This window comes from Rissa tridactyla, chromosome 15, assembly GCF_028500815.1.
Source record: "Rissa tridactyla isolate bRisTri1 chromosome 15, bRisTri1.patW.cur.20221130, whole genome shotgun sequence".
Lineage (NCBI taxonomy): Eukaryota > Metazoa > Chordata > Aves > Charadriiformes > Laridae > Rissa > Rissa tridactyla.
The window spans coordinates 1826582-1840793 of record NC_071480.1 but is presented as its reverse complement, the minus strand read 5'-3'; the positions used below and the strand labels follow the sequence as shown (position 1 = coordinate 1840793).

At 47.6% G+C, this 14212-nt stretch overlaps 1 protein-coding gene across 4 annotated transcripts in view; it reads right to left on the bottom strand.

Moving 5' to 3' along the window:
- Positions 1 to 14212, bottom strand: part of DNAH9 (dynein axonemal heavy chain 9) — a 226721-nt gene that overhangs the window by 33526 nt on the left and 178983 nt on the right. For all 4 annotated transcript variants that reach the window (XM_054221603.1, XM_054221601.1, XM_054221602.1 and 1 more), the window contains one exon: positions 12896 to 13023. In XM_054221603.1, the coding sequence (XP_054077578.1) occupies positions 12896 to 13023 (128 nt within the window). The remainder of the gene's footprint in view (positions 1 to 12895; positions 13024 to 14212) is intronic.

Genomic DNA, 14212 nt, shown 5'->3' with positions numbered 1-14212 from the left:
TCACTGGTCAAGGCACACACAGAAGGCAGATGAAAGTGGAGAAAGAGCACAGAAGACAAAACCCAAAGAGGGCTGGTCTGAAATCTTCACAGCACTTCCAGGATATCAGCAAGCATCTGGTTGTTTGTAAGACATTTTTTGGAATTAAGTACAATGTATTTCGCGTGTTCTTTTAGCACAGACATGCCTTAATGTTGACGACAGTAAATGAAACATGCTTAGGACTATTCCTGGGCTAATTTGTTCACAATTTCCCCTTCCTACACTAGTGACCTGTTTTACGCTCCAAAATATGATGGGTAATATATGAGATATCTATTGGAATGATCCTTGGCCTATCCTCACTCCTGAACTGTCAAGGAGAGAGCCAGACCTCTTCATCCAACACCAGGGGCAGAATCTGTGCTGACAATGAGACAGGACTAACAGCTGAGGTCCAGCCCCCCAGATGTCTCCTGGCACTGTTTAACTGACAAGTACGGACATTGCCTCGGGATGATGGCAGAGAGGAAGGAAAAAATCAGGTACAAAGACAAACACAAGAAAAAAGTAAATGGGAATGAATGAGCGAACAGAGAATGATGAGGGTCTAATGAGAGGCTGGTAGGACCCAGGAGAAACAGAAGGTCAGCTGGACTCAGCAGTTCCTGGTCAGACAGGAGAGGGCATTCAGGGGAAAGATGATGGCATGATATTGCCTCTTCTGAAGAGACGCATTGAAACCTTTTCTGCAACGGCAACTGCTAGCTTAGGTCTCTCTCTGGCCTCTTTCTTTTGACCCAATATGGCAACAGAAATACCAGCATCACACGGATCCACTTGTATTTGTACAGAATCTGACACAATTTAAGGCTTAGGAAGGCATTTGAGTTTGTCCTCATTTCTTCTCCAACTAATCCAGCACTTCATCCTTTGCTCGAACCCCACAGTCCAGAGTTGAGACCTGGACCTCAGCCCAAATGCAGCCACCAGTGGTATGGGAAACCGCTGGGATTTGCCAGGCCAGAGAGCAAACGAGCATGGACTACAGAAAATCTGGACTGACCTGAACTCCCCAAAGTTTTAAAGACAATGATGGAGCTTAACTTATCAAGTTTCACTACATAAGATATAAAGATACAAAGGTAGGTAGTGATGAGCAGGCGAAATGCACAGCAAAGGACAATTGCTTGATTAATCTCAAGAAACGGAGGAAAATAATCTCTATTTTCAGGAGGATTCTATTACATTTGTGTTTTAACCCAAAATATATTCTGAGACAGAGGTTTCCAGGACAGTTGTATAACAAAACTGGGATTGCAGTAGTTACAAAGGTACTGAAAGCCCAACAGAAACTCAATTCCATCCCAGGTCAATATTTGGATTACTTGCTGGTTTGTAAGTGGATTTGCAATTGGAAAAACTTGGGAATGGCTGTTGTGACATGAGGCAGGAAAGAAAACAGCTGTCTGAAATCCAATACCTTTCCTCATCAGAGAATTTGTCTAAAAATCATGAAAGAGAACTGGAGGTGGAGTGGGTATTTCTCCTTTTATATATATCTAGGAACAAAAACATACTGTGGCTGGAAGGAAAATTAGTCTCTTCTTTACTGAAGCAGAGGCTTAGTGCCAAATGCTTATGTGTGCCTTGAACGGACAATATATCTCATACAGGACAATAGATCTCTTTTGCTTGCAGCTAGGACCAGTTGTGGAGTGTACTGAAAAAGGCTCCCTTGTATTTATGACACAGTACGAAGGGCTCTGCCAATGCCCGAATCTCATACAATTTTGCTCTCGGAGCTCACTCTTATTCAATTTAGTACCTGAACTTGACTCAGTGAAGCAACAACCTATGAAAATGGAAAGATGCTCAAGAATTAAATTAACTTGATCACAAAGAGAGGGAAGTGACATTTTGGCTAATGGATGAAGACTACAATTAAATCGGGAATATCTAATGTCTGAACTTTTCCCTGCATCAGTTCGCTCAGACGTGCATCTGTAAACATGTAAACAAATTTCCCTGTTGCTTTGCTATTAGGCTGATAAACATCATTTGGTGATTGTGATGGTCACTGTTTTAGCAAAAAGCTTTCAAGTAGGCCCAGAGAGGGAAACCGAGCAGACACAGGTTATGCTAGCTCATAGCTTAGTGCTCCCTGACGTGCAAAGCTCTTTCCTCCCTACACAAGGGAGACTACAGGCACCAGAGAAACCATATTCACGGCTAACTCGGTAGTGGGAAAGCGGAGACCACAGAATCACTGAGGGTGGAGACACCTCTGGGGATTTTCTAAGCTCAAAGCAGGGTCAGGTAGAGCAGGTTGCTCAGGACGGTGCTCAGCTGGGTTTGGGATATCTCCAAAGATCAATGGAGACTCCATAAACTCTCTGGGAAACTTCTTTCAGTGTTTGACCACCCACACAGTAGAACTCATTGTACTTATATTTAAATGCAGTTTCCTGAATTTCAAGTTGTCCCCATCTCCCTTTCTCCTGTCACTAGACACCACTGAAAAAAGTCTAGTCTTACTCCCTACCATCAAGTGTTGATGATTGATAAACCCCCCAAGTCATCTCTTCTTGAGGCTGAACAATCCCCAGCACTGGACCCAGCACGCCAGATGTGTCTCACCAGAGCTGAGCAGAGTGAAGGTCCACCTCCCTGACCTGCCAGCAATGCTCTCCCTAATGCAACCCAGGACACCGGTGACCTCCCTTGCTGCGAGGGCACACTGCTGGCTCATGTTCAGCTTGCTGTGCACTGGGAGTCCCGAGTCTTTTTCCTGCAAATCTGCTTTCCAAGCAGTTGGTTCCTGGCACGTACTCATGCATGGGGTTATTCCTCCTCGTGTGCAGGACTTGACTTTTCTTTTTATTGGATATCATGAAGTTCCTGCCAGACAAATTCTCCAGCTTGTCCATGTCCCTCTCAATGGCAGGACACCCATCTAGCCTATCAATCACTTCTCAGCACTTTTACGCTACCTGCAAACTTGCTGAGGGTGCGCTCTGTCCCGTCATCCAGGTCATTAACGAAGGTGTTTAACAGTATAGGACCCAGTACCAGCTCCTGGGGTATACCACCAGTGAATGGCCTGCAGCTGGTCTTCATGCTGATGATGAACCATTCTTGATCTTAGAGGAAGTGATCCCTGAATATCAACCAGCTCTCCTGGACCCCTCTTATTTCCAGGACAATGTCCCACAGGATTCTTCCAAGCAGATCCCTGAAATGTTCGAAGTCTGCTCTCCCGAAATCCAGGCTTGTGATCTTCCTTTTTGCTTTGTTTCCTCCTCTCAGGATCCTAAACTCCTTCATCTCATGGTCACTGCAGCCAAGCTGCTCCTGACCTACATATCACCAACCGGTTTTCCTTGTTTGTGCACATCGGGTCCAGCAAAGAACCTCCCCTCACCAGCTCCTCAATCACCTGTGCCAGGACTTTATCATCAATGTGCTCCAGCAACCTTCTGGATTGCCTGTGCCCTGCTGTGTTATCCCACCAGCAGATATTAGGGTGGTTGAAGCCCCACCATGGCCTGTGAAAGTGAGACTTCCTTCAGTTTTCTGAATGCAGACTCATCTGCTTCCTCTTCCTGATCAGTGGTGTGTAGCAGAAACCCTCTACAACATCAGCCAGACTGATCTGCCAACTAATCCTGACCCACAAGCTCTCAGCTGGCTCCTCACCCATGCCCAGGCAGAGTCCCAGGCATTTCTGCTGCTCTACGTGCATGGAACACTCAGTCAGGTGAGCTACCCCAGCACATCTCTGGGATCGCAATGAGACTGCAGTCCTACAACACACGCGGATCTGTAATTCCTCCTGTCTGCTCCCCATGCTGCGTGTGAAATGCTGAAGCTGCCCTCGGTGCAGTTGGATGTGACCCCTACTAAGGCAAACAGGAATGTGTGAGAAGACAGGCTGTCCACATGGATGGCAGGAGGTTTTTTCCCCCAGGCTTCATCTGTCAGAACATTTATAGACTCAGTTGGTCACCTCTGCTTCCTATAGCGTGCCTGGAGAGAAGAACAGAAGATCCTTCAGCAGAGACCCTTCCTCCCTAGGACTAGAGGTGAGATTAATCATTCTTTCAGTGCCCACAATTATTCACAGGAACCCAGTTTACAACAGGCACACCTTATCAACTGGGTTTATTCTGTTCTCACCTCACTTAACGTTTGCATGATCTCCCATGAATTCCCACGCTGGTATTACCTGTTTTCATTCAGTTAAAGCAGCAGACACTATGATGTGAAGTGCCTACAAAATCAGGACAGGAGGAAAGACGGGAAATAATAAATAGCATCCAAGCCCTCACCCATAAATTTGCTAAACACCCTCTTGATAACATTTAGGGCTTTGCCACCACACCTTGGGGAGGCTGTGCTGGACCTACACTGCTCAGACAGCCGAAGTTCAGACCTGCTGTTTTCATTGCAGGAATGTCTCCTACCTGAAACAGCTCTTTTTCTCTTCGCTGTTCGTCCTGAGCACATGTGCTTGCACTGTTCTATTAAATTGCATCCCATTTCAACCACTCCAGACCTACAGGCTGTTCAGTCTTCCCGTATCACATTTTGATCTTCTTCCCTATCAATGACACCTCTCAGTAATGTGTCTGTGCAAACCCATTAACACATACTCGTTTTTTTAAGCCTAAGTCATGTCTAAAGGAAGACCGGCCCCATGACTGTTCCTCAGGAGTTCCACGAGCAACATTCAACTTTCCAGCTTCCCTAATACATTCCTGTGTGGCACCATCTCTGCAGCTCTACTGCAGTCCACATCAACTAGAGCTGCTGCATTTCCTCTAAAACTTCAGTTACCTTCACAGTGCAAATTATCCAATAGACTTGATCCAGCTTTAGTAAATTCTTATTACATTTGATGTGTTTACCTACAATTCTTTACTTGTCCTTCAAAGTTTGTTCTGAAACTTTGCATGCTGTTGAGTTTGCTCCAATAATTTTCCACTGTTTTAAATACAGATGCTAAGGAATCTGTTAATTGCTAGTCAGATGGCACCCTCTGATTTGACAGATTCATTACAAAGACTTGCAATGGACTTGAAGATTCTTCTACTAGAATTTTAATATTCTGGGATACAGATTATCCGGCCCTCTGAGCTGAGCACATCATGCTCTTTGATCTGATTTTCCTCCTATTTTTAATAAATCTTGTTTTCAAGAAAAGTTGGTTTGTGTGGGTGTTTCAAACAGCCAGCCCTCAAGGACAACATGTCTTTCAACCTTGGAACAGAGCTGGCACCAAGACTCTCATAGCCAAAATATTCCAGGAAGGGACCAGGAAATCACAATGAGCAATTTGGGAAGATGCTGTTCCTGGAATGGTGCAGCCCTGTCTGCTGGGCCTGCTGGCAGAAGGGTTCATCTCCCAACACAGCTGTGCAATGGAAGGTGAGAGATTATTCAACTATATTTGGGGGTTTTACACAAGGTGGAAAGATCTTCATCACGGGAAGCTTCTGTCCAATGTCAGCTGCAGAGGGCAGAGCCCTGCTGCACCCTCAGACCATCTCCTAGCTGTGGGACCTGCCTGTTTCCTACCTCCGAGGCTACAGAACTTGCCATGACTGGCAAAGTGGCAATTAGCTCTATCTCCACTTTAAAATTGAGTGCTACCCCTTCAAATGGATGCAAGGCTATGGAGAGGAAGGTGGTGCCTTGGGTCTGTGTGAAACCTTGTGGGTGTGCAACACCGAGCTGCTACAGCCCTGTGATCCCCCGCCATCCTGTCCTAAGATAACGTCCAAAGGTAACTGGATTGAGACCAGCCCTGAGGAGAAGGACTTGGGTGGATGAGAAGCTGGACATGAGCCAGCAATGTGCACTTGGTCCAGAAAGCCTCCCACATCCTGAGCTGCATGGCAGCAGTGTGGCCAGCAGGGCGAGAGGGGGGATTCTGCCCCTCTGCTCCGCCCTGGTGAGACCCCACCTACAGTACTGCATCCAGCTCTGGAGTCCTCTGCACAAGAAGGACATGGACCTGTTGGAGCAGGGCCAGAGGAGGCCACAAAGATGCTCCGAGGGCTGGAGCCCCTCTGCTGTGAGGATAGGCTGAGAGAGCTGGGAGGCTTCAGCCTGGAGAAGAGAAGGCTCCGGGGAGACCTTCGAGCCCCTTCCAGTCCCTGAAGGGGGCCTACAGGAAAGCTGGAGAGAGGCTTTTTACAAGGGCATGTACTGGTGAGACGAGGGGTAATGGCTTCAAACTGGAAGAAGGGAGATTTAGATGAGATCTCAGGAAGAAATTTTTCACTCTGAGGGCGGTGAGCCCCTGGCCCAGGTTGCCCAGATAAGTTGTGGCTGCCCCATCCCTGGGGGGGTTCAAGGCCAGGTTGGACGGGGCTTGGAGCAACCTGGTCTGGTGGGAGGTGTCCCTGCCCAGGGCAGGGGGTTGGAACTAGATGATCTTTAAGGTCCCTTCCAACCCAAAGCATTCTATGGTTCTACGATTCTATAAACGTCTCCATCAATACAGCCCCAAGGAGACAGCTGGGGAGGTGGGCAACCCAGAGGAATGAACAGAAGTCCCAAGAGGTGACGGCGCTCCACCCTGGGGAGCCCCAGGAGGTGCTGCTGCAGCACTGAGGTGTTGGCATCACACGACAGCATGATTTAGTTGGGATCTGCACAGAGCTTCTATCAGGGCGCCACACTGCTGCAGCTGCTGGGCACCCCTCACCTATCTCTGAGAAACCCAAGAGAGAGAACAGGCTTTAAATAAACGTTCAGCCCAACTGCCACATCTCCTTCTGCTGGAACGTGCCTTTTGTGCAGTGCCCAGGATCCCCAGGTTTCTGCACCTGAACTGCTGGAGATGCTGGTGTAAGGATGGCACCTTACACCACGCTCTGCCCACCCACCTCCAAGAAAATTGCCCCCATGAACCTACAGCCCAGGAGGTGCTTTTCATCCCCCGCCAGAGCTGGTTCTTCCCTTCCAAAGGAGATACAACAAGCCTTTGTGAAACAAACTACTTTCCATCAGCCAAATGTAACTCCGTCTCACATCTTGGGGGAGGAGGGGAAAGAAGAAAGTTTTGTTTGCTCAGGGCAAAAGGAACATGCAGCATTTGAAACCTCCTGAAAAGGAAATCTGTATTCTGAGTTAAAGACCCACAGAGTATCCCACGGCCTGATCTTGACAGAACCTGCATTTCTCCCAACTGTATCAATGAGAATACAAAAACTAATAAAATTTTTCTTTTAACCTGAGAAAAACATCAAGGTGTGTGGGGGGATGAGCTACTAATAGGTGCCTTTGTTCCCATTTGCATTTTTTCTCATGGTTTTTTGTGGATTTTCAGAGCGCCGAAGCAACGGGAGTGCGTATTTGATAAAACCTGCCTACGAAAGAAACTTCTGGTTTTCCTCTTTGTCTCAATTTCTTTCTCACAGAAATGAAGCCCCTTTGAACCGTTGTTACCAGCCCCTGGGCAGCCTTTGCAGGGTCCTGCCTGCTGGGGACCAGAGCAAGCAATGGCCCGTGCAGAGCACACCGAAGCTGGCCAAGAGGTTTCTGGCACATCTTTTTTTTAGGCAGAAGATGTCAATTTGTCAAAGCTGAAACCTACATGCCAAGGGCTGTCTCCTGAAACTTCCTTTTTTTCTGTTTCCATTTTCCTTTCCTTAAGACAGCCTGGGATACTCAAACACTCTGCACTGATATTTGCAGCATTAAAAAAAAAAAAAACTAAAAAAAAATTGCTGTTTTCTCCCCCAAAAAACCTATTTGCTGAGAAGTCAAATTCAACGAGGGCAAAAATATAGGTTCAAAAAATAAAAATGAAAAAGCACCAAAATACAAGAAACACTGGCTGGTGCAGAAGATGGCAACTGGTCACGTAGGAGCTGCGAGTCCTGGAGATGTTCCGTGCACCCAACTCTACCCATGGGACCTGAACACTTCCAGGACTGGGGACTGTCAACAGCCACGCACCTTCCTCAGGTTCCCTCGCATCTCTCAGCCCTCCCAGCCCGTTGGTACAGACACGACTGCTGTCACCCAGGCTCAATAGACTTAAAAACTGCCCTCACAGCTTCAGTATCCACTTTTTCTGCTGCTTCCGTCTTGTAATGATCAGTCAATGTGTTAACCAGGTACGGGGCAGCAGCTTCACAGCCCCCATGATCGGTTCTACAGGGAAACGTGCTGCTGAGGGTCACCAAAAGAATGAGCCTTGGTTTGACCAGCTCTGTAAGCTGCATGACAGCTACCGCCAAGCATTTGCACAGCCTTTTCCTTAAATCTTCTCCTAGAGGCTGTGGACGACACAGTTACAAAAAGGACTTACCTAAAAGGCAGGTCCAAATCCACCTGGCAACAAAAAGGGTCTTGAGAGAAGTGTGATTTTGTGATAATACAAAAATCTAAATCTATGCAAAACTTTCTTCAGTCTTTAAAGATGTTGTTTCATTGTTGCCCCACCTCCACAGCAGACCCCCTTCCACCAGTCGTTACTAATACTTCAAACTACGTGTGACAGATGACATTGGAAGCTCAATGCCAAGCGGTTAGATGGTGCACCCACCTAACGAGAAAGTATCAGATCCAAATTCTGTGCCCTTATTACAGCCAGAAAAACCTGGTTTAAAACCCTCCAAACCTATGAACTGTCTCTAAGGAGACCCAGAGGCTGAACCTGATATCAAATGTATTTTTGTGGAGCTCAAAGGTCGGCCTCAGTTCTTCAATGCCAACAATTTAGAAAAGAGCAGCTGCTGGGCTCGTGCTGGGGTTTGTCTCTGCAGCCCTCAACTAAGAAGTTCTCCTTCAGACAACTGCGCTTTTGCCATAAGGGGGCTCCCATTTTGCAGTTGGACCACCTGTATTTGTAGAGAATAATTTTATCTGTGGACTTCATTCTCTCATGACCTGTGTCACCAAACAGTACCGGTGTGGGTGCCGTGACGGCAAGGGGCAGGAGCTCAGCCAAGCTGAAGCTACAAGACAGGTACAAGCTGATGCTGGAGGAACAGGAGGCTGCACTGGTCAGGTTCTGCCACTGTGGGAGTGATTTGCTTTCCACGGGAATGAATGATTGGGTGGCTTTCTGTTCTTGTCTCTTATAAAATTAGTCATTCCTGAAATTCTCAGTTTTCAGAGTGAGTTGAAAAACTTTCAAGTTGCCAGGGGAGCCATGGATGCTGTTCTCTGTGGTTTGCCTTAGGAGGCAACGTCAGAAGGCCACACTGGCTGGCCCGCACAATTGAATCATAGAATCATAGAATGTGTTGGGTTGGAAGGGACCTCTCAAGGACATCTAGTCCAACCCCCCTGCAGTCAGCAGGGACATCTTCAACTGGATCACGTTGCTCAGAGCCTCATCCAGCCTGGCCTTGAAGGTCTCCAGGGATGGGGCCTCCACCACCCCTCCGGGCAACCTGGGCCACTGTCTCACCACCCTCGGTGGAAAGAACTTCTGCCTAATGTCTCATCTAAACCTGCCCTGCTCTACTTTAAACCATTGCCCCTCGTCTTGTCGCTACATGCCCTTGCAAACAGCCCCTCCCCAGCTTTCCTGTAGGCCCCCTTCAGGGACTGGAAGGGGCTCGAAGGTCTCCCTGGAGCCTTCTCTTCTCCACGCTGAACAACCCCAACTCTCTCAGCCTGTCCTCACAGCAGAGGGGCTCCAGCCCTAACAGCATCTCCAGGGCCTCCTCTGGCCCCGCTCCAACAGGTCCATGTCCTTCTTGTGCTGAGGGCTCCAGAGCTGGACACAGTGCTCCAGGTGGGGTCTCACCAGAGCAGAGCAGAGGGGCAGAATCCCCTCTCTGGATCTGCTGGCCACGCTTCTTCTGATGCAGCCCAGGATGCGATTGGCCTTCTGGGCTGCAAGTGCACATTGTTGGCTCATGTCCAGCTTTTCATCCACCAGGACCCCCAAGTCCTTTTCCGCGGGGCTGCTCTCTATCACCTCATCCCCGAGCCTGTATTGATAATGATTGGATTGGATTGTCCCGACCCAAGTGTAGGACCTTGCATTTGGTCTCGTTGAACTTCACGAGGTTTGCTCGGGCCCATCTCTGCAGCTCGTCCAGGTGCCTCTGAGAAGGAATTGGTCCCAGGACAGCAGCCCTTCCCAACACAACAGTGATCCTGCTTCTGCAATCCAGTAAGGACTTCCCAACTGTTTCAGTAGCCCTTAACAACCAATTCCCACAAACCTAATTCCCCAACTCATTATTGCTTAAAGTACTTGACTATTATTATTTCTGCTTCCCATCAAGGACCAGTAATGAACTACATGCATAAAAGCCACCTACGTGGTCATATCAAGTGTTTGCCTTGGAGAATGCGTGTATGAGTTGATATCAGGCAGCAAATTCAGTGGCTGGGAGGGGAGCTCTGCTCCACGTGAGCTGAGGGGTTGTTCAGTAAATAGCAAAATACAGAAACGAACCTTACAGTTGCTTTTTGTTTGCTCAAAAGCAAACGGGAAGTCTGAGTATAACTGTCCTCTGGGTAAGATACAGCCTCCAAACAACGAGTTTGATTACCCTGGGTAAAATTACCCTGACTGCCCCTTGGGATCTGCTCTCTCCTCTCCTTTATTGTTAATGCAACGATCCACAAATCCTGGGTCGCTTTCATAAATTGTCTGTGTCCTTCCAGATCCTGTGCAACTGATCTACAAACACCCCAGAAACCAATTGCAAGGTATTTGTCATCAAAAGCCTTGCAGGAAAGATCTTACCAAATAAACTACCATATGGCAAATATCTGCTATGATCCACCTACGACTGAAACGACAGCAGAATCCTCTGTGGGACTCTTACCCACTGAGGACTGCTGTGATGAGTTTGGATACCGATTTCACCAGTATCTGGAGAGGTCAGAGTTTCAGCCTTGTGAAAAATAGTTTGTCCAGGGGGTGATTTCATTTCACGTGAACGTTGGCTGTCCACGAAAGGGTTTTGTTTGATTCGGGGAGTCCTGTCTGCCAATGCAGGGGACAGATGTCTAGCCCCTCAGGCTGCTCTCCCTCTTTCTCATTTTACATGAAGTTCCAGCTCTTGGAAGGAGATGGAAACACAACGTGAGATACAGAGACAGGTTCTGGAGCCGAGCAGCTTGGCCAATCTGGGTGACAATTGCTTTGTTGTCACTCCACCTGCGTAACCAAGACACCAAATGCAAAAACTGGAGAGAAATGGCACTGCCTCAAACACCCGCTGGATGTTTCCAAGTCTGTCCCAAGAGTGAAGTGCCACCAAGGCACGATTCCAGCTCCTAGTGGGGCCTTCACTGCCTGGATTGCTCAGAAGGTCCACAACTATGAAAACCAAGGAAGAAGGAGCTCTGATCTCTGTGCTGGATCAGTCTTGCCTATGTTGCTTTATTCCAAACCAAGCACAACGCAGAACTAGAATATTTACACGTTCGGAGTTTTATCAGTTTCGTGACCACACCAGGGAAAATCCCAGATGACTGACGCTAAGGAGACCCAACACTGGCACCGGGCAGCCTGTCCTCGTGGCCACTACTGTGACTCCTGAGTTTGCCCCACACAGTTTGCATCAAAACGTGTTACTGGCCAGCTGGATTAAGCTGCTCTCCAAGCTCGCATGGGAGCCCGTCTGCTCTGTGCCACCAGAGATAGTCACACTTGGCAGGTGTTGCTGGAAAACCGATTAGCCCAACGATCAAAATCATTCTTTCATAGAAACCTAATTTCTGCAGCTCTTCTGATTCAACCTTCAGTGTCTGCTGAGACCTCTTACTGATTGCTCTGACCACCAGAGAAGATGTGAATCGATCAAATAAAAATATTTCAGGCCCATGGTACTCATCTGCTAGCACCGCAGCAACAGAGATGGAAGCTGACATTGCCAACAGGTCCTTTACAGGATGTTCCAAAGAGCTGCATATTTTCTTCTTCGCCATCTCAAAGGCAGATGCCGGTATTGCAGCCACCTGTATTAAAAGCTCTTGAAAAGCTCGGCATTGTCTACTTTAGAGGGAGCTTGCAAAAAATGCAAAAATTAAGATCAAAATATCAATGGCATTTAATTTAAATCCAAAATCAGGCCTGTCAGCTCAGATTGGGACTCAAAGCTTTGTCTTAATCTAATTCTTATCCAAACAATTCAGTGATAATAAACGTTTATAAAATCCACATCAAGGAAATCCAAGGGGTTCCCAAGACCTGCAAGGAGAGCTGGCACCACCGACTCTTGTGTACTCGCAAACCCAAGCACTCACTGGGTAAGTGGCTCCAGGGAGCACTTGACAAAGACAGAGCTCCCTTCGCACCCTAAAAGGCTCTGAAACATTTCGCTGAGTTGTGGTAAGAGCTTCAAACATTTCCCTCTTTGTGGATGCATAAAGGAATCGGCACGGCTGCAGCCAGCCGCTGCCTTTCCTACAGCAGCGTGCACCTTCTCATTGCTCATTTAAATACACGGTAAGGATTGAGCGGTAGTAAGAGGACTGGTCTAACAGTTCTTAAGAACAAAGCTCTTTATTTATTCATGAAGCAAATGTCCTTGACATTTGTTTACTATCAAAAACCTCTTGACCTTGTCCAAGGGAAACATTGTGGAGATTCCTGTTGTTAAATGTATAACCAAGTTTCCTCCCTAAAAGAACAAAAAAAAGAGCGATGTTCAGCACTTTTCCCGGGAGCACGGCAAAGTGTAGCACAACCTTCCCTCAGAGGACTCCCTACAACTACACACCCTACCAAAGGCTCAAAGAGCAAGAAAACCAAAATGACGACGCCCAACAAATGCAATAGATAAGTTAGAAGGTGGCTGCTTTGGACACACAGGTGACACCTTGTCCCGTCTCCCAGCAGATAAGGATGACAGATGGCCCTCACTACGGTGACCAGCAGCGGGTGACCTGGAGGAGAGCAGGAGTGTTCCCAAAGACACCGTACCTGAAGGATGACCCAGTGACCCTCCTTGGCAGCCAGGTCGAGAGCTTGTTCAGCAACTACCTCTTGACCTTGTCCAAGGGAAACATTGTGGAGATTCCTGTTGTTAAATGTATAACCAAGTTTCTTCCCTAAAAGAACAAAAAAAAGAGCGATGTTCAGCACTTTTCCCGGGAGCGGCGCGCAGCACAGCGGAGCTCACACAGCAGCAGCGAGGCAGAGTTCAGTCTTATCAAAAAGCCCTCACAGAAGAGCTATCGCACTTCTTATAATCGTTATCTTGTCTCTCACGCACTCCTTGCCAAAGCACTGAAAACAGCAGTGGCTTCCTCCAAACTACTTTTAATTACAGAGCGGCATCAACACAAAGGTACATTATTACAAAGTGCCTCTTGTTTAAAGAACATTATTCCCCTGCAACCTTGTGTAAAAACATATTTTACAGGGATAGGAAATTAAAATCATTTCCTGCTGATTAAATAGGTTTTGAACAAGACATCGTTCAGTGGGGAAACGCACCCTGCGGTGCACGCTAGCACCAGCGGTAAGGTTGGGAACCCATTCCGTTTTGAGAAGGTGTGACGGGGTGCTCCCCCGCAGCCCAACCTGAGCTTTATCTCCTGATACAGCCCTGCCCAAGCGGTAACCACCTGTAGGGATCTTAACGGGTGCGTCTGGTCATGATGGCGGCATCCAGCTCAAAAGTGGTTTTGGGGAGACTGATAACACTGTTATCTGTTAGCCAAGGGCTAACTGGACCGATGATCCCGCCTCACCACAATACTGGTACTGAGGTCCGTATGCAAATATGACCATAGGTCAATTATCTCACCCCCATAAATAGTGAACATCCCAAGAGCCTGTTGAGCCCTCCTGCACAGCAGGGGCTGCACACTGGGATCTCCCCTCGAATAGGGACACCTCTCCAGGTTACTCCTCAAGGTTAAGAGATTCTTTGCCGCAACAGATCCTTGGTACGTGACTAATAGAATGCTAAACTTTGAAATCTTAGCTAAGTGACATGAAGGATTGATTGCGCATATATAATCCTTTAGACGTACACTCTTGACCAAGTCTGGGACCAGGATTGGATCCAGTTGCACCCAGATTCCTCTCTGAGAAGGAGTTTAGAACGCAAGGGGGTCCTTTATGAGCCTCATGGCTCAACTCAGGGTCTCCCTGACAGTTCTGTCTGACCCTGTCCTCTACGCAGTAAATAACCCAGTGTGCCTTGCCATCTCCAATCTTGTTAAAACACTGTCACGTTTACTGTCAAACTTTGTTAAATCTCTGTTTTATATCAGTAAATGTATCGCTGCT